The 19109-nt window shown below is 45.4% G+C and overlaps 1 protein-coding gene across 1 annotated transcript in view; it reads right to left on the reverse strand.

Moving 5' to 3' along the window:
- PALM2AKAP2 (PALM2 and AKAP2 fusion) overlaps nucleotides 1-19109 on the reverse strand; it is a 303091-nt gene that overhangs the window by 197618 nt on the left and 86364 nt on the right. Inside the window, 1 exon segment of the mRNA XM_058672156.1 lies at nucleotides 12878-13008. Coding sequence (XP_058528139.1) covers nucleotides 12878-13008 — 131 coding nt within the window.

A 19109-nucleotide genomic window follows, 5' to 3' on the forward strand; every position in this document is an offset into this window, starting at 1 on the left:
CTTAGAGAGGAAAACCTTACCCATCTGGAAGGTTACAGATGACAGCTAAACTATACGGGAAGCAGACGTTCAAAAGGAGGTCGGCAAACTGTGTGTGCTACAGTAAGGGCTATCAGGCTTGGTCAACTCAAACTGAAGGTTCTGAAAGGAATTCTGTCATAGGTTTTGTTTTGTCCAAGCATTATTTTCCATGCTTGACATTGCCAGGTGACAGCTCCTCCTCCTTGGTGGAGGAATTGGTCATCCCACTGGGACCATTCCAAAGCTATTCTAAGAGTTCCTGCTCAGAAGAGATCAAGCCAATCAGGAAGCCCCTCGGCAGGGGCTGTGCAGGCCTGATTGTTTCCCACAAGGAGGCTTCCTGCTATTGTTCTCCATCATGTTCTCAGAGGCGCAGCTATGAAGCCCTGCCCCTTGCTCCAGGAGCTGAGGGCGGTAGTCAGGGCTATGGGTCAAAGTATACTGGGGGCTCAGAGATCAGGCACCTGGGAGGCAGAACAGAGGGGTCTGGAAGGAAAACAGGGGTGACCCCTTGGTCCAGGTGCCCAAAGCAGAAGCTGTAACAGTTAACATCTTTGGTAAGGCTGGGTGTCTCCAGCCTCAAAATAGAAATCTGAAATGTTCTGAGCCTGGTACAGCACCAGATGCCTGTTCTCCATTTCTGAAAATCTGAAGGGGGTGGAAGGTATATAGATGGTTTCAATACGGTGCTCAGGAGAGCTTCAACATGCCCACAGAGCAGACTCCAATGAACTCTGCTCAGGGATGAGGCAGAGAAGTATTCCAGGGTCTGGAGACAGACACATCAGCAGGACCTTGAAGCAGAAGAGTGGGATCAAGACAGAGACATATCAGGGCACTACGACCACAAGGACACAGGGGCTTTGAAGCTGAAATGTACGAAGTGGGCTCAAGAGAGTAAGTGAGGACATCTGTGGGCTGGATCATCTGAGTTCACACATGATGGGAAGGGAGCGACAGGGAGGGCTGGGTCCAGGATGGGACGGCTCGCACGAAGGAGGCGGATCCCGAGGGCAACAGGAAATGCCTTCTCACTTGTTTGTTTCACGGGCTCAGTTACGTCCTAGGAAGAACACACCCTGAGCTGGCAGGACAATAGCTCTGAATTATGGACAAGACGTGGAGTGAAAGCAGAAAGAGCAATGAGGAATTCGACAGGCAAGTGCAAGAGAGTCATGCTTGTCACAGACTGTGGTAAGAGGCAAGAGTCTGTCTATTGGTTTCTGTACAATTATGATGCTGACGTTTCGGGCGTGAGGGTGGCCCCACAGGCTGGGCTGAAACAATAAGCCACGCTAAGTTGTGGAACTGTAACAAAACAAAGGCAGAGGTCGTCCAGAGTCGTGGAGCCCACTGGGTTTTCCTTCATTCCCCTCCCTGCCACTTCTCAGCCACTTCCTGGTGACTGTCCAGTTGTCCAAGGCACCACAGGGATCCTCTTCTCAAGTAGAGAAAGCAAACAAAACTGATACCAGTCCCTGCTGCTCCCCACTACGGTCTATGGGAAAGCATTGGCCAGGGCATGGATCTGAACCTGGAACCCTTAATTTTAAATCTTCTATGCACTGAAACTGTCTTGAGTCCACAAGTTTCTGATAGGAGGAAACTCAGCCCTCAGCCCAAGCTTGGCATGACAGATTGAACGGCTAATAAAGAGTCTGAACAAAGCGGAAGCTTTCCCTCTGGGTCAACATGCAACACTGCCCCTCCTGTGAGGGTTGCAGGCGGGCTATGGCCTAGCACTGTTGGCTTCCCCTTGGCCAGTCATAGAAGCGGGTGTTACCTTAAAGCTATAATAGACATTATGTGTCTTTCAAATGCCAACAGGAAGACCCCATGGGCCCTATTCTGGTGGTTCAGGTTTCTCAGGCAGCAGCACCTACACCCTAGCCCTGGCTCATGAGTGCCCTCGTGTGGCCTGGAGGCTGCACATGTCCAGAGATGGACTTCAGAGGTCACTGCCCCATTGAGGCTCCACAGAAGGAAAGGAAGGTACGCCCACCACACTTAGCGCAGGGGGTTTTCAACTATCCTGTGGAGATCATTTCCCCACAGACTTAGCCATGATTCTGCTTGACAAGAAAGATGTCTGGGGTTTCGAGCCCTGGCTGCTCTGGAAGAGTGGAATTTTCCTTATTCAGGAGGTTGCCAAAGTGTGACTGATCCACATGATAGGTTCAAAGCCCATGTGGCGAAGCATTCCTTAAGCTCAAGTAGAGCAGTTCTTTCCCAACACGAAGGTGGCCTGTGTCAGGTGCACAGAGAAACCACTCACTCGCACATCACAGGGAAAGCCATGCTTTCACGTGAAGCCCTTTGTTCAAGAGAATCTAAGGGCCACTTTAATCTCTGTAGCATATAGAGATCGTTACATTATGTTCCAACCTAGTGTTTTCAGAAGACTATCTTCTCTGTGAATGACCCCAGCCATCCGCACATTCTGCAGGGAGGGCAGCCTTGAAGCTGTCCCCCACATGGGCCAGTCCTGCACCCCAGGACCAAGGGAGAAGCCTCTGCCTGAAGCACAGCGACCCTTACGGCAATCCTTAACCATGGAGCAGTCCGAGCATCTCAGTGTGGGGAACCATGCACCTGCCAACAGCCTGGGATCAGAAGCAGTGACTGCTTCTACATGAATGAATGGATGAATGATCACAAGCATTTTTGGCACATATGAGAACTCTCCTATTTTCATGCAACCCAAGCCACAGCATTCATAACAATAATAGCAAACATTCGTGTGATGCTTTGATGTCCACAACATCCTTTCACAGCAATTCGGGATCTTGCTGTTTCTATGTAGTAGATAAGAAAATTAACAGGAAAAAAAAGAGAACCCAGGACCTCAAAATCCTTCATACACAACCTGACTTCTGCCAAGTCACCCTGATGGCCAGCAGGAGGCAGCAGGTGTCCAGCAGAAACCTGGATGAGGCTTGGATGAATCTGGGTTCTGAATCCAGCTCTGCCCCTTCCTGGCTGAAACTGTGTAAGCTGCTCATGCCTTTCACCCCGGGGTTTGCTCCTCTGTGAAGTCGTTACAATGATGCATATCAAAAAGTGATTTTAAGTTAAGAAGGCTAAGTCAGTTCCTTTTTAAATACCCAGAAGTCTGTCTGTCCCAGTGTGAGTACTATCTACATCTTTCTTCTTTTTCTCTTCTTCAAATGGTTTTCTTAAGCATGTAAAGGCCAACCTGTACATGCACTACTTTAAGATTTATTTTTAACACTTTTATTGGAAAGTCAGATATAAAGAGAGGAGGAGAGACAGAGAGGAAGATGTTCCATCTTTTGACTCACTCCCCAAGTGGCCACATGGCCTGAGCTGCACCGATCCAAAGCCAGGAGCCTCTTCTGGGACTCCCACACGGGTGCAGGGTCCCAAGGCTTTGGGCCGTGCTCAATTGCTTTCCCAGGCCACAAGCAGGGAGCTGGATGGGAGCAGGGCTGCTGGGATGGGATCCCAGCGTGTGCAAGGCAAGGACTTTAGCCATTAGGCTACCACACTGAGCCCACATGCCCTACTTTTTAAAAAACAAACTAAATCATAACAATCGTCTCTCAGTATTGGGGGCGGGGTGCAGCTTGAGTACCCCCATCCCCAGAGGATGTTACCAACAGTAGATGCTCAGAACTCTTACATAAAATGGGGTGGTACTGCCTGTAAGCTAGGCACATCTTCCCATGTACCGCACACCATCTCCAGCTTATTTGTAATACCTAATACAATGTCTGTGCTATGTAAATAGTCGCTACATTTTTATTCTTTAAGGTATAACAGCAAGAAAAAAGTCCCTATCCATTTAATACAGATAATTTCCTTTCAAGTTTATTTGTTTATTTACATATTTATATTATCCATGATACTGTTCCATAGACTCAGGGATTTCCCCTTCCACCCTTCCCATTCTTCCTCACCCCGCTGATTTTCTCTATATTATTATAACAGTCCAGTCCTTCAGCAACAGTCACAAGCCCATCAATCTGCTATTTAAGTATATCTTGGCATTGTAGGTATAGGCAATGATATCAAGTCCAGCATCCTATTCTTTCAAATATTTTTGACCAAGATCCACAGCGAGTGGATTCTCAGTGTTGGAGGGCCAACTGGATTTAACAGAATTATTTCAAATCCATCTTTTTAGTCCTGTGGTTTATGGAAGCTTCAAAAATATTCACAGATTCTTATGTTACACTGATTTTCCAGGGAATATGAATAAATGCTATCATTCAAATGCTAACAGGAAAAATAACTAGGATTATCGGCTTCAAGGATGGTGAAAGTTAAAATTACTTGGGTGTGTGTCTTGTCAAAAAAGCCCAGAAAACAGATTCCAGTTCTTTTCGTGGAAGAAGCTTATATGCACGCGGACGCCATCTACTGGCAGAGAGAAAAAGCGGTTGAGTGGAGGTACTGTCCAAATTGCTTATCCTGTCATTACTTGGGAAGAGAAGGGTCATGACATTGATATTAAAGTGTCCACAATCTTGAATGTTTTGTAAACTTGCTCCTGAGGGAACAATGTATATTTACCACTAATATCCTGGTCAGAAATTTCCATCTGAGCCACAAACAGATTCTGCAAGAGAATCTGTCTGAGAAAAACCAAGGCTTGCTCTGACCCAGCTGTGATGGTCTGGGGATGTAGGAGGGGTCAGGTGCTTTCTGTGTTAGAAGACTGTCTTCCACATTCCTGCCAAATGCAACCTAAACTGGTCACCTGTTCAGCTAGTCCTCTGCCTTTGACTCCTCACCACCACCCATAATCCCTTCCATTCCACCGTTGCTCTAACTGGAACACTGATTTCACACCTTCATTTTGCCATCACTGTATTTTATGGGCATTCTGAAACTTTCAGTAGTGCTGCGTGGCCTCCTGGGCAAACTCAAAGTCCACAGACCCTCAAAGAGACTCGACGATGGCAGATGCTATGCATCAAGACTGCCCACGGCTGGCCCCAGCTGAACTGCCACTTCTGATGGAAGTGACTTAGAGGAAGAAGCATTGTCATTCCTTGCTCCCCTCCTTTCCCAAGGAGAGGTCTCATACCACAGAGGGTGTCCATCTGCAAGCGGACGTGCGCCCCAGCAGCTGTTTACAACAGGAGGCTGGAATAGGCAGAGCCCAAAGAGCTTGGTCTGCACACAGCATCAAAGCAACCCACGGACCCTGCCCAGTTATCATCATCCTGATACCAGCTAATCACAATTTCCTACCAATGGCATTGTCCAGTAACTCAGGTACAGCTCTAGAGCCGGTATCTTGCTCAAGATCAAAAAGAGGCCAAAGACAAGGTGTCTGCTGTTAAGAAAAGGCCTTGTTCCCCAGTCTGCTCCCACCTAATGGTATCCTCACGCTTCTGCTCCATCTCAATGACAGCCACCCAGTTCACATCCCAACACAGCCCTCACACGGTCTTTTCTTACAAGCCTGAGATGTCCTTCCAATTGATTCAGACACATGGAACTTCACTTGGTGTCTGGTTCTTCCAGCCAGATTCTGGCTCCGGTGCCAACCCTGGGAGCCTGTCACACCAATGTTTAAAACCTTTCCTCTGGGCACCCTGATTGAGCTGACACTATCTTGTAGCTGAAGTATACTTTCAACATCACAGGTTCTCTCTGCTTCCCACCAGTGTTCAGCCATCACTCACTCCTCCCTCTACTTTCCTGCATGGAACCAACAATCCCAAAACTCCAACCTCCCAGCAGTAGGTTCGAACCCATTTGAGATAGGTCAGGAGGGAGATGTTTCTGTTAGTGGATTTAGGGTTAGTCACACACAGCTTTGGGAAATTCACATGAGTCAATTTCTCCTTTTGCAAACAAAATTGAACATGAGCTCCAAGTGTGCTAAAAATATTTTCTCAAAAAGGGGACAGGAAGTAGCATGTAGACAACACCTTGCTAATAAAGACATCCTAAACCCGACCTATCTCATACGGTGAACCCCTTTCCTCTCTTAGGCCTTGCATCTCGCACCACTTCCTTTTGGGCAAGAGATTCAAAGGCATCCTAAAGTAACCTGGAGATGAAGAAGCAAGACAGAGCTCCCCAGGTGTCCCTGCCAGGTCTGCCAAGGAGCTGGAATACTGCAAAGAGGGTTGGCGCACTCTCTCTCCCACTCACTGTCCCAGATTACAGCCTTACAGCTGAGGAAAAGAGAAGCAAGGAGATCTAAGGGGAACAGACCCTACATGGACAGCACCAAGCAGACTTTGGTCTCATGGAAACTCTTCTCTGGGTCCCAGCATTGAAAAGAGGAGGCACAAAGGGGGTTTTCCTGGAGAGATGGACTTGTGACCTCTGATGGAACCAGCCTCCCTCACGGGCAGCATGCTGCAGCCCTCAGCCCCAGGAGCCTGTCTCTCTGCTTTAGGATCTCTGGAAAGAACAGAAAGGCCCAATTGCTATCACTGAGACTTAAAATTTTCCTCCAGATCCTGTGTTACAAGCTTCGTTCTCGGCAGGGCAATGCAGAGAGTGAAACCTGTATGAGGTCTAGAGGAAGTCAGCTGGGTCTTGGGCCAAGGCATCGTTTCCAACAGCGGTGAAAGCAGGTGTCATGGAATCCTGACTTTGTTTTTTCCAAGGGAAAGTGGTCACAAGAATCAAATCTCACCCCTAAATGCCCCCTGCGTCCTGTTTCACCCTGTGCCCTCTCTCCCTCTAGCATGCCTTCCTGCCAGACGCCATCCGTCACAATGGGAGGTCAGGCCTTCCAGAGTCAGGCCAGGCTGTTTGGACTCACTGCCTCCAACACTGTGAGCTAAACACATCGCTTCTCTTTATGAAGCACCTGGCTTCAGGCATTTCACTGTAGCAACCGGAAACTAGCAAATACAAAGTACCAATGACCACCCGCAAATGGCACAATCTGTGAAAACCATGGAAGAGTCTAACAAGAAACCAGATGTTTCCATTCTGTCAAGAATGAGTAGAAGAGTGTGGCTGACATTGTGGCACAGTGCATTAAGCCACTGGCTGCGATGCCAGCCTCCCATCTGGGGGCACTGATTTAAGTTCCAGCTGCTCTGCTTCTGATCCATCTCCCCTGTTAACCACCTTGAGAAAATAGCAGAAAATGATCTGAGTGGTGTTACCCACATAGGAGACCTGGATGGATTTCTGGGCTCTTGGCTTTAATCCTGACTATTACAGCCATCTGGAGAATGAATTAGCAGATGTAAGCAGTATATTGCTCTCTCTATCTGACTGATTCACTCACGCACCCACTCTACCTGCCAAGTAAATAAACACATCTTAATAAAAAGGAGCAGAGGGGTTAGAAATGATCACATTATAATTTGGAGTGGCTATGCACAGAGAGGTGCCAAAAAAGTTCAATTGCCCAATTGTTTCAATCACAGCCATTGTTCTGAGGCTGGAAAACTGAAGACATTCCCCACATATGGCTCTAGTCTTGGTGCCTGAATAAAATTTTTCCACTCTTTTCACAATTCTGGACACCTTAAGCCCAATTTACTAGATCAATAATGAGGAGATTATACTGGACCCTACGAAACATGATCCAGCTGACAAGCCTCCCACTACTGTTGCTAAGAAACACACATGGATTCTGGAAGTGTGAATGCAATTTATGACTGTTTTTTCCCTTACCTGTGCCAGCTCCTATGCTAACTACAAACCATAAGAACCTAAATTTTCTTTTTTCTTTTCTTAACCTTTATCTATTTTTATTGAAAAAGCAGATTTACAGAGAAGGAGAGACAGAAAAATCCTCTATCTGTTGATTTACTTCCCACGTGGCTGGAATGGCAAGAACTGAACCGATCCGAAGCCAGGAGCCAAGAGCCTCCTCCGGGTCACCCATGTAGGTGCAGGGTCCTAAGACCTTGGGCTGTCCTCCACTGCTTTCTCAGGCCACAAGTAGAGAGCTGGATGAGAAGTAGAGCAGCTGGAACATGAAGCAGCACCCATATGGGACCCTGGCACATGCATGGCAAGGATTTAGTTACTGAGCCATTGTGCCATGGGGCCCACGCCATGTGGAGAGGGGCTGCTCTGCGTTGTCTCAGGAGGGTAGGGTGGGGACCAGAGAGAGGAGGGAACTACAGGGAACACGACTTGCGTGCCAAAGGAGGATGCTGCAAATGAGAAGTGTGCTCCCTGTCACTTTTAGCCGTCAGGGAGAAGCTGCACATTGACTCCCACTCTGCTGGGTTCATTGAACATTCAAGCATCAGAAAGAAGCTGATTCAGGTAACATTTCAGTTATGCATAGTCCTAGATTCTATGGAAATACAAGCTGTCATAAAAATACTGCCTTTGCAAAATGAGCACAGCATTGGATGTCAAAAAAGAAGAAAAGGAACAGGCAACCATTTCTTTTAAACTCAGAATTGATTTACAAGCCTCAGTGCTTAAGAGAGGGCCTGATGTTTCCAAGCAATGGAAATGCTATCATTCTTCTTTGAGAATTGTACATATTATCGTCAGACATCTTTTTAGGGTTCTGTGTTCCGAAACTACCTTGATGCAAGATTTTCATCTTAATACCAACACCCATAACACCAGGCTTTATAGCAGAGGTTCTCAATCAGAAGCAGTTTTGTCCCCCAGGAGACATTCACCAATTTTGGACACTTTTCAAATGACCAAGAATGAGGGAGAGGGATGGTGCTACTGGAAACCAAGGGATACTGAACAGGGACACTACTACTCCACATTTTGCAAAGTGTCAGTCTTCTGCCACAAATAATTACCTGGCCCAACAGGTCAGTGGTGTTGCTATGGAGAAATCATGCTCTAGGGACAACTGTGGAAAACAACAGCACTGCTCTTCCTGATGGTGACTGCACTCGGCACTTCACAGGGGCACTGAAACTCTACCCATTGCAAGAACACTGCGCTGTGGGCATTGTGTTTCCCAGTGCACACGTGATCAAACTCAAGCTCAGGGAGGTTATATAGCTTGGCTAGGAGCAAACAGTCTGCAGAAGCCGAACTGGGATTTAGCCAAGTACGGCCGAACTCCAAAGTCCAAGTTTCTTCAGGGTGCATGTTGACAATCCTTTGAATAATTACGCGGTCTGCAGCAGAAACACATGCAGGTAAGAAGGTGTCACCAGGAACCTAGGGTTTCAGCAGGAGGAAGGGAATCAAGCCTGAAACACCCTTGAACTTCCTGAAAGAACCTGGAGGAGGCAGTTGCATCAGGCTTCTGTTTCAGCAGAATTTAATTCTCCATTCTGACCTGTCTCCAAAACTACTTAACTTCTACAACTTGATGTATTTCTGCACAGGGGCAGACTTGCTCAGAAAAGAGATTTATAGCCAATTTTTCATGCTCAAAACACCTTCAACATATCAGAGCTTAAAGATCCCGAGAGATCTCACACATGTGAGACAAAGAAACTGGAGACCAGACGGAGTGACAGACTTGTCTAGGTCATTCAGTGAATGATCACCCTGGCTATAAAGCTCATTTCATTTTCATTTAACACTTTATGAGATGTTCCATCTTTACTGGAATAATTCCAAGGAGTTATGGGTAGGGAGGGACACATTTTCTGCATCTCTCTTTTAATCAAAGAGTTTGGGACACTTAATTTCAAACACTTGAATAAAACCTGGGATGAAGTTAAAGAGAATCTTAAGAAGGAAATCACAAGGGAAGTGACGAGAGCTGCTGGTTGTAGATGTGAAGGAGACAAAGACAGTATGAGAGCGGTGTCCAGACGTCCCAGGAGCATTAGTGTGAGGTCATGTGTGGCCCCCAGGAACCCACTGCATGGTTTTGGCATGGACAATGGTTGACAAAGAGCCCACACCAGAAACAAGTCCTTAGACTTTCTCATCACACTGCATGGAAAAGAAGATACACTGGAGATGCTGACATCGGGAATTTAAGAAATCATATGCACAGATTTCTCTTTTAACAATTCCTGTCCTGGGACAAATGTTTTGTCCCCCAGACCCCACAATGGAGAGCTTCAGTTTGCGTTTCGGTTCTGCTTCCTACCACAGCTTCCTAACAACATGCATCCTGAAAGGCAGTGGCTACTAGCCCAAATACTTGAATCACTGTCACTCACGGGGTAGATCCAGTTTTTGTTCTCGGCTCCTGGTTACTGAGGGCATTTGGAGAGTGAACTAGTGGATGGAAGATCTTTCTCTTTGTGTCCAGTATCTATGTCCCTCTGCCTTTCATCCTTCTATACAAAATTAAATAATTAAACTAAAAGCCTATTTCAAACTTATTTATCCTACTTGCCTCTGATTTCCACCAAGCGAAGAACATAATCCTGACATTATTCAGAGAAAAGCAGTATAAAAATATGGTGATCTATTCATTCATTGGGGTGACCAGCTTCTCTTTCCTTCCAATGGCTTTGGTGTCATCACTCTAAAACCATACCACTTTTAATTTTAGCCAGAATCTTGGAAAAATTATAGAGTTTCCTGGCCCATGAGGAAAAAAAAAATCCAGCTTTCCTGATCTGAATCATGTTTGGTCTGGTAAGCCAAGACTGTTTCTAATCAAGTTCAAACGAAAACTGGGCTCAGTCATGGGGTTTATGAAGAGAGAATTTAGGTCATATTAGAGCTACTCTTGACTTAGGGAATCTCCAAAGCAGATTTCAAACTTTTCTGAGTCACAAGAAGACTCAGATCACAGGTCAGGGTTGGTTTTTTTTTAAGGAAAGTAAATTTTCTTAGACACATGATTTACTTCCCACTTTCCTTGTCAGGGGGAGTTGCTAGGAACAGGATATCATTTATGGTCGGTCCTTTTCCTATTTACAGTGGTCATTTTTGAACTTGACTGCACAACTTGATTTTGTAGAGTATTTTTCAACAACATGTCCTCCAGGGCTCCTTACTTGAGACATTGAATTTAAGTTTTCCAGAATAAGACCTGCAAATTCTTCTTGTTTTTATTTTGTTAAAAGGAGTTTTATTTTATTTGTATTCAAGAGAGAAATCAAGATCTCCCACAGTTTGATTCACTTCCCAAATGGCCATGATGAGTACGGCTAGACCAAGACCAAGCCCAAGCTGGGAGCCTAAGGTTCCATCCCTGGTCTCCCACAGGGGTGTTCAGTTTCCTAGCACTTGCGCTGCTTTCCTAGAATTGATTTGTGCAGCAAATAACATTGCAAAACATTTTATAACTAGAATTAGAACAGTGAATAGGTTCTCTTCTTAAAAATATATAGGGAAATAGACATAGGACTAACTGAAAGTTTGCAGCCTTTATTTGAAGACAAACATGTTCAGAATGGCTCAGACATAAAGAGATTTAGACATGGCTTAAATCCTTATATCATTAACTTCTTCAAAGTTCTAAGTCAGGGCCTGGCACGGTAGCCTAGTGGCTAAAGTCCTCACTGTGCATGCAACGGGATCTGATATAGGTGTCAGTTCGTGCCCCAATGTCCCTGCTTCCCATCCAGCCTTGTGGCCTGGGAAAGCAGTTGAGGACGGCCCAAAGCTTTGGGACCCTACACCTGGCAGGAGATCTGAGGCAGCTCTTGGCTCCTGGCTTTGAATCAGCTTGGCCTTGATAGACAGAAGATAGAAGATCTTTTTATCTGTCTCTCCTCCTCTCTGTATATCTGCCTTTCCAATGTAAATAAATAAATCTTAAAAAAAAATCTAAGTCAGGCTATTATCTTTCCTGTTTCTAAACCAAATGATTCACCTCCCCGCCCCCAGACTTTAATCTTCTCAAATCCTTTGTGGCTTCTGTAGATATCAACATCTACTATTTGGATAATATAAATATATTAATTTATACTATAGATAAAAGTCACTGATAATAGTTTAGCCTTCGCCCTTTGTGCTGTTGTACTCTACGAAAAAGTGCCTCTGTCTTTCACACACACACACACATCACTTCTACCCCACAAACCTTCTTGGCTCATTTCTCCCACTAAGCAGTTTAACCAAGCTGTCCCAAACACGCTTGAAAGGACATTAGGACTTTTGTAAAGTGGGGTCACAGGCTGCAGTGTGCCTGCCCTCTCCTTTAGTGACACCAGTGGGCTCCCTGGGTGCTCTGTCTCCACTTGCTCCAGTGTCTAAATGACTGGGAAGTGGTTTAGCTATTACCTGATGTGTTTGAAAAGAGTGCACGGACTCAGGAAACAGGAAGCAGAGGAGGGTAAGATACCAGGCACAGATGGTGAGCTAGTTTGGAGGGGTAGATGTCCCTCCCTGCATGCACCCCCTCTGCCCCCCAGCTCCTTTTTTAGGCTAAGTGTCCTGGGCTGGGAGGGCACCTTGCTCCCATGTAGAAATCTATGCCTTTGCGTCTATGTGAGCCTGAGTAGCCATTGGTCACTGGCAGCTTACTTCTCTCCCACACTGACGTTAAGGTCAGATCCTGGCTGAGAACCATACAGCAAATCCACTCTCCTCAGAGCAGTGAGTGTAGATGCCGCACAGTTCATTTTTACAGCATAACCCACAGAAGGGCCCGCACTCAGTACTTCTGTATCCTTCATCTCAGCTCCAGGACCTCGGGCTGTGGGAGCCCCATTTCCAACTGATTAAATGCAGCAAATCTGAAAACACACCTGCTACACCAGCATCACAACAGTGAACAAACTTACTCAAGGGGGGAGCAGACCAAAGCTGACACAAGAACTCTGTAGAGGAATTCAGTGAAGGGGCAGGCTGCTCACCACCTCAGTGGCCCATGAAGACATCGCTGCACTGGATTCCAGCCCGGTACAATAACATTACTCTGAGTATTAACTCGGAACCAGTCAGGGAGAGATTTTAAAGGGAACCGGTGGCTACATGGACAAGCGCCCCTAGAGGAACTAGTGGTTATTGCACCGGAAAGCCACAGCTAGGGGTGGTGATGCTGGAAGCTGCTTACCTCTGAATGTTATCTTCCAGTTGCTTGACTCGGAACTCATCCTCCTCAGACTGCCGCCTCCTGGCTTCCTCCTCTTCGGCAGTTCCGGCGGGTACACCCTGCAGCAGCCATTTTTCACGAAGCACTTTCGACTGTGGGAATGAGGGGAGACAAGAGACCTGTTAGTCCAACTCCAAACGCATGTTCAGCGCACAGGGTCAGCTCCACTCATTATCAGTGTTCACCTGAAGCACTGCCTTCCCCTCCTCACTGACTTGCTTCCTACCTCCCTCCGGTCCAACTCCCCTGAGGACCCACCTCCAGAGGGATTTATTTCTACCTTTTCTACAATTAAAAAAGATTTTTTTTTAAGATGCAGAAAAACAGAGCAAATTGTATTAAAAGTGTTCATGCAACCTCACCTAGATTTAACAAACATAAACATTTTGTAAGATTCTCCCATACATCCATTTACCAAAGCACTTAAAAACAAATTGCAAATAGCATAATATTTCATTCATCAATATTTCTGTACAAGTCTCTAAAGAAAAAAAAACCACATTTTCCTATTAAAACATCATACCATTAGAAAATTTCCTCTCATTACCTCACATCCAGGCCACATTTTTTTAAAAAGATTAGTCAGTTTCATACCTCATCTTAAAAACCCTCAAGTGACTCAACCGTTTACCAGCGTGATTTACAAAATCATTAAACTCATGCAGCCCACCTGTGCCAGCGATCACGCGATTGCGGAAAGGAACAGAACGGTTTTGCTGGAGATCAGTGGTCTGCAGGGAGCAATGACTGCTTTAAGAAGGGAGATGAAAACAGCTCGAGGGAAAGGAGTGTTGAAATTTCTAAAAACAAGGAGAGGTGGGCGGTTTCCACTTACACAACCCCTGTGTGGCAGACGGCAGTTCTGAATATCTGCAAAGTGGATCCCATGACTGAGGGCTGAGGATCAGCGAGCCAGCTATGGGCAGGGCAGGCCAGATGTCCAGCGACTGGACCACTGTGAAGCCACAGGGCACCTGGCCAATTCTTCCCAGGAACCAGTGGCCAACTGAAGGGACAACAAAAATAACAGAATGATGCCAGCCCGGGCAGAGTAACAGCTGAGCTTCCTGGGTCCCTGGCTTTCCTGGCATCACTGCCATGCAGAACTTTATTAGAATTCTGTTAGACAGAGTGAGCAAAGGAAAAGGCAAGGGCTTGCATAATGAACGAGAGCCAGGGCACGCAAAGGATGCACAAGACAGTGGCTTCTCATTTTTATCTGGGATGGAAGGCTATTTAATATGAAGCCTCCCAAAATGCATTATTAGAAATCACTCACATTGGAGGTTGTATTAATTTGCTAATCAGAAATCAGTTGTACTATATGGCGTAATGCAAGTCAATAATTATGTGTTTCTTTATTTTGTTTATATTCTGTTTTTAAAAATAAGAATCCATGTGTATGAAAATAGACACATAATATAATTTCTGATATAAAACATAAATTGTATAGTAGAATCTTTAAAAGGTAAAATAAATAGTGCACATTCAATATAGAAAAAAATCACTCACATTTAGGGCCTGGCACGGTAGCCTAGTGGCTAAATACTTGCCTTACAACCACCGGGATCCCATATGGGCGCCAGTTCATATCCTGGCTGCTCCACTTTCCATCCAACTCCCTGCTCTTGGTTTGGGAAAGCAGTAGAGGATGATGACCCAGTTGGCCTTGGGACCCTGCACCTGCATGGAAGACTCAGAAGAAGCTCCTGGCTCCTGGCTTTGGATCTGCTCAGTTTTGGCCATTGTGGTCACTTGGGGTGTGAATCAGCTCCCTGCTTATGGCCTGGGAAAGCATTAGAGGATGGCCAAAAGCCTTGGGAACCTGCCCCCACATGGGAGATCCGAGGGAGGCTCCTGGCTCCTAGCTATGGATCAGCTCAGCTCTGGTTTTTGCAGCAACTTGGTGAGTGAACCAGTTGATGGAAGATCTTACTCTCTATCTCTCCTTCTCTGTAGATCTGCCTTTCCAATGAAAGTTTTTTTTAAAAAAATAAATTAATAAATCTTTATAAAAATTGCCTACATTTAATAACAATATCATTGTGGAGACCTGGCTGAGTGCATGCAAGCATATTACAAATGACTGGAATTCCTGCCTTTCCACAAATGATGCTCTGGGAAGCAAATCATCTTCAGTGTGTGGCCAGATAGGTACGGTGCTTTAATTATAAATCACTCCAGTACAATTCATGGGTTTATTTGATTATTCTTACAGTGTACAAGGAGGCTAGTGCACAGCAGTTGATACATGGTTTCCCAATCATTTGACATAAAGACATGAGTTTGTTCCTAACCAAGGGTGCTTCAAGAGGTTCATGGGAAATGGAATTCAAATGCAAGTTCATTTTGATGCAAGAAAGAAATTTAAATCCATGCATTTAAATGGCCATCAAAAAGCTTGTGGAAAATGCATGTGATGGAAAAATCTGTGTGGATTTCTATTTTTCTTGAGGATTCATTCATTTATCTGAAAGGGAGATGGAGAGATCATCAATCTGCTGGGTTACTACCCAAACGGCCACAGCTGGAGCTCAAACTGAAACCCAGCAGCCATGAGCTCTATTCAGGTCGCCCACATGGGTGGTAGGGGTCCAAGCAGTTGAGCCATTTTCTGCTGCTTTCCCAGCTGCATTAGTAGGCAGTGGATTGGAGGCACAGCAGTGGTCTTGAGCTGGCACTCAGATATGGGCTATCCATCCTACAATGAGGGCCCCTGATTCATTTCTTTAAAACCAAAATAAAATCGTCTTCAACTGCATTGCTCCACACAATTTCACATGCACTCTTGTATAAGTGGTTTTCTACTGCACTGGTAAAGTGCTTGTAGACAGAAACCACTCCCTACGCTCCAATTACACATCAATCGTGACATGCTACCACCAAGCAAAGTATCAAAAACCATCAATATTTTTAAGTTAGAGGACAGTGATTTATAAAAAAACCCCACATGCTAAGTTTGCATACACTGTGTTTCTGTTAATTGCTCTGCAGAACTTCACAAGAGAACCTTTCCATGGCAACATGGCAATCGGTGAGGTGAATCAGTCAAGATTTGGAACCACTGTTCCTCACTGAAGCCACCTCGGTGTCTCTCAGCACGTAGTGGCTGCACCCTTCTTGGTCAATGGACATTATTAAAAGTTTATTTATTTATTTATTTATTTTTAAATTATTTATTATTTAACTTCAGTAATTACATTGTATTATGTGACACAGTTACATAGATACTTGGGTTCTCCCCACCCCTCCCCAAACCCTCCCACCATGGTGGATTCCTCCACCTTGTTGCATAACCACAGCTCAAGTTCAGTTGAGATTTCCCCATTGCAAGCGTATACCAAACATAGAGTCCAGCATCTTATTGTCCCGTCATGTTATGTTTTGAATGTTATATGTTGTGTATAAACTAAAATTGAAGTATAGGTGAGGTGGTCACAGAAGGTGGCTGGGAACCCGCATTTACTTTTAACATATTGGTTACTCATTACTATGTCAATTAATTCCATAATGATGTAAATTTTTGCTGATGGTACGTTGGAGCTTTCAATTGACTGGGATGATACTCTGCTGGCTCTGTCATCAGACCAGAGAGGGTATACCTAAGAAGTTTATTTATTTATTTGAAAGGCATTACCAGGTGCATTATCAGGGCGCTGGATCAGACGCAGGGTAGCTGGGACTCAAACCAGGTTCTCTGATCTGAGATGCTGGTGTTTTAAGCATCAGCTTAACTGCTGTGCCACTATGCCAAGTCCCATCACTGGATGTTTGTATATTTTTTACTCAGATATTCACTCTTTTTTAAATTTCATTTTGTGACAGTTTTACAGGCTCTGGGATTCCCCCAACCCCTCCCCGTTCCCTCTCCCCAGGGTGGATTTCTCCACTTTGTTGCAGTATTATAGTTCAAATCCACTCATGATTCCTTTATTACAAGTATGTACCATGCATAGAGTCCAGCATCTTATTGTCCAGATAAATTCAACAGTTTCTTGGGGAGACCATCTCTGGTCTGAAAGCAGAGCTGGCAGAATATCAGTCACTCTTATGGAAACACATAAGAGTGTTTGCAACAAGAAGAAAACTATTGCTTTATCCTCTTGATCTCCAAATCGACTGTAAGTTTTACCCTTGGAAACTTCAGAATAGAGATTATGAGAAGTCATGTTGCACCAGTGGTTGCCAGCCTGGATTCTGTTCCTGGCTGGGAGATCTTGGACAGCTCCTTAGGCTCACCAAGCCCCAGGTTTCTCCTTTGTTGAACGTAGACAACAACCAGGTGTTGCTACAGGGAGAGACAAGTTCACGGGCTGCAAGCATGGTTATACACTTTGTTCTACAGGAATGTGTATTCCTGTCATTTTCCATCCTGTTTCCTCGGCCTCTCATCCATTTTATCTGAGAAAGAGCAGATGAAAGGATACCTGAGACACCTTCTCCCACATCTGCGGTGAGGCCCACTGGTTCCTCACACTACGGATTCATTCCACAGGACTTTTACCATGTTCTTGATTTTTGTCTTTTTGCATCAGCTCCCCCTCCACACTGCCTGTCTTCTGAAGTATGGGACTACACCTTAACCCTTTTGCATCTCAAAGCAGGTTCCAGTCAATGGCTGCATTGGGAAAGCCTTGCTTTCCTTTCATTCTCACCATCTGCAATGAATGCAGGGTCACATGCCCAGAGCGCTCCCTGTACTGAGACGCTCAGCATCTCCCTAGTCCAAGTTACAGATGACAAACACCTTTTAAGGATGTGTGGAGACGGAAATCCTGGTCCCCTTCACTGGTAGGCAGACCATTCTGGAAAGGCAGCATGGACATCTCTGACCTTGTTTGCAGCCACACTATCCTGAAACTCAAGAGCTGCTCTAGGAAATGTTCTCTATGCTCTTCCTTACACAGTGCCTCCTGACAACACTGATTTCCAAATGATGGAGCCCAGATATGGGTTATCACCTTCAGCCAAGGCAAGCCGGTGACTCTGGGCACCCATAGGCACAAGACCCTCAAGTTGTCTCCTTTTAATACAGCAGTGACATCACCAAGACCAGACCCGGCAACAGAACCCAGGGAGGGGAGGAACAGAAAGAGGCAGTGAGCCTCGTCTCATGGGAGTCCATTTCACAGTGGAGTTCTGACATTAAAAAGTTCCTTAAAAAGCACAATTGATTTTTCACTAGGCTCCAAAGTCATGTTGTCAGAGAAGACCTCAGTTCAAATACATTTACATCTAAAACCCCCATCCCCCTCAGAGTTCCCTTGTATGGTTCTGGAGACCAGCTGTGTTAGGACATTGGTAACTAATGGGATAGTCGGAGCACATCCATCTAAAACTAGACTTTCCCCTGCACTGTTCTGGGTTTTATTGGCTCTCTGTATGTTTCAAGATTTAATGGCAAGCAGAGCACAGCAGAAGTAGGAGAGCTAAAAATAGAGAAGTTCTTTTCTTTTTTGGCCCTTACTGTCCAAATAACACTCATCAAAAAAAAAAAAAATGCGTCCTAGCTTACAGGTGCTAAGAACTGTTGAAATTTCACCTTGACCAAACACAGTCAGCACAGGAAGAGGCAAATGGAAAGCTGGCAGCTGGACAAATGGAGCCTTGACAGGGGCTCCTGAGAGGCAACAGAGACAGTCTCTAAAGTAAATCTGCTCCCTGCTTTACGGGCCTGTCTAGTTTTAGGAAACAAAACCAGAACAGAGCTCCTCCAACTTCAGTTTCCACAAGGGTTACAGAAGAGCTTGCCAAGACAGACTCTAGGCCCTCATCCACAAGAATGCTGGCTCTTGAAGTCTGTAGTACGGACTGAGATTTTGCAGTAAAAATTTTTTCTTTTTAAGAATCTGTTTGAGAGCAGTCATTGTGGTGCAGTGTGTTAAGCTGCTGCCCAAGACGCTGGCATCCCATAGGGGCCTCAGTTCTTGTCCTAGATGTTCCACTTCCAACCCAGCTCCCAGCTAATGGTCTGGGAATAGGATGGAAGATGGTGCAAGTGTTCAGGGCCTTGTCACCTGCATGGGAAACCTGGAAGTAGCTCCTGGTTCCTGGCAGCAGCCTGACCCACAGCTAACTGCTAAAGCTATCTTGGGGATTGAACCAGCAGGTCAAAGATTTCTGTTTCTCCCTCTCTATCTGTAACGCTTTCAGAGATAAATAAATAAATAAATAAATCTTTTCAAAAATTGTT

Source organism: Ochotona princeps, chromosome 14 (assembly GCF_030435755.1).
Source record: "Ochotona princeps isolate mOchPri1 chromosome 14, mOchPri1.hap1, whole genome shotgun sequence".
In the NCBI taxonomy this organism is placed as follows: Eukaryota; Metazoa; Chordata; class Mammalia; order Lagomorpha; family Ochotonidae; genus Ochotona; species Ochotona princeps.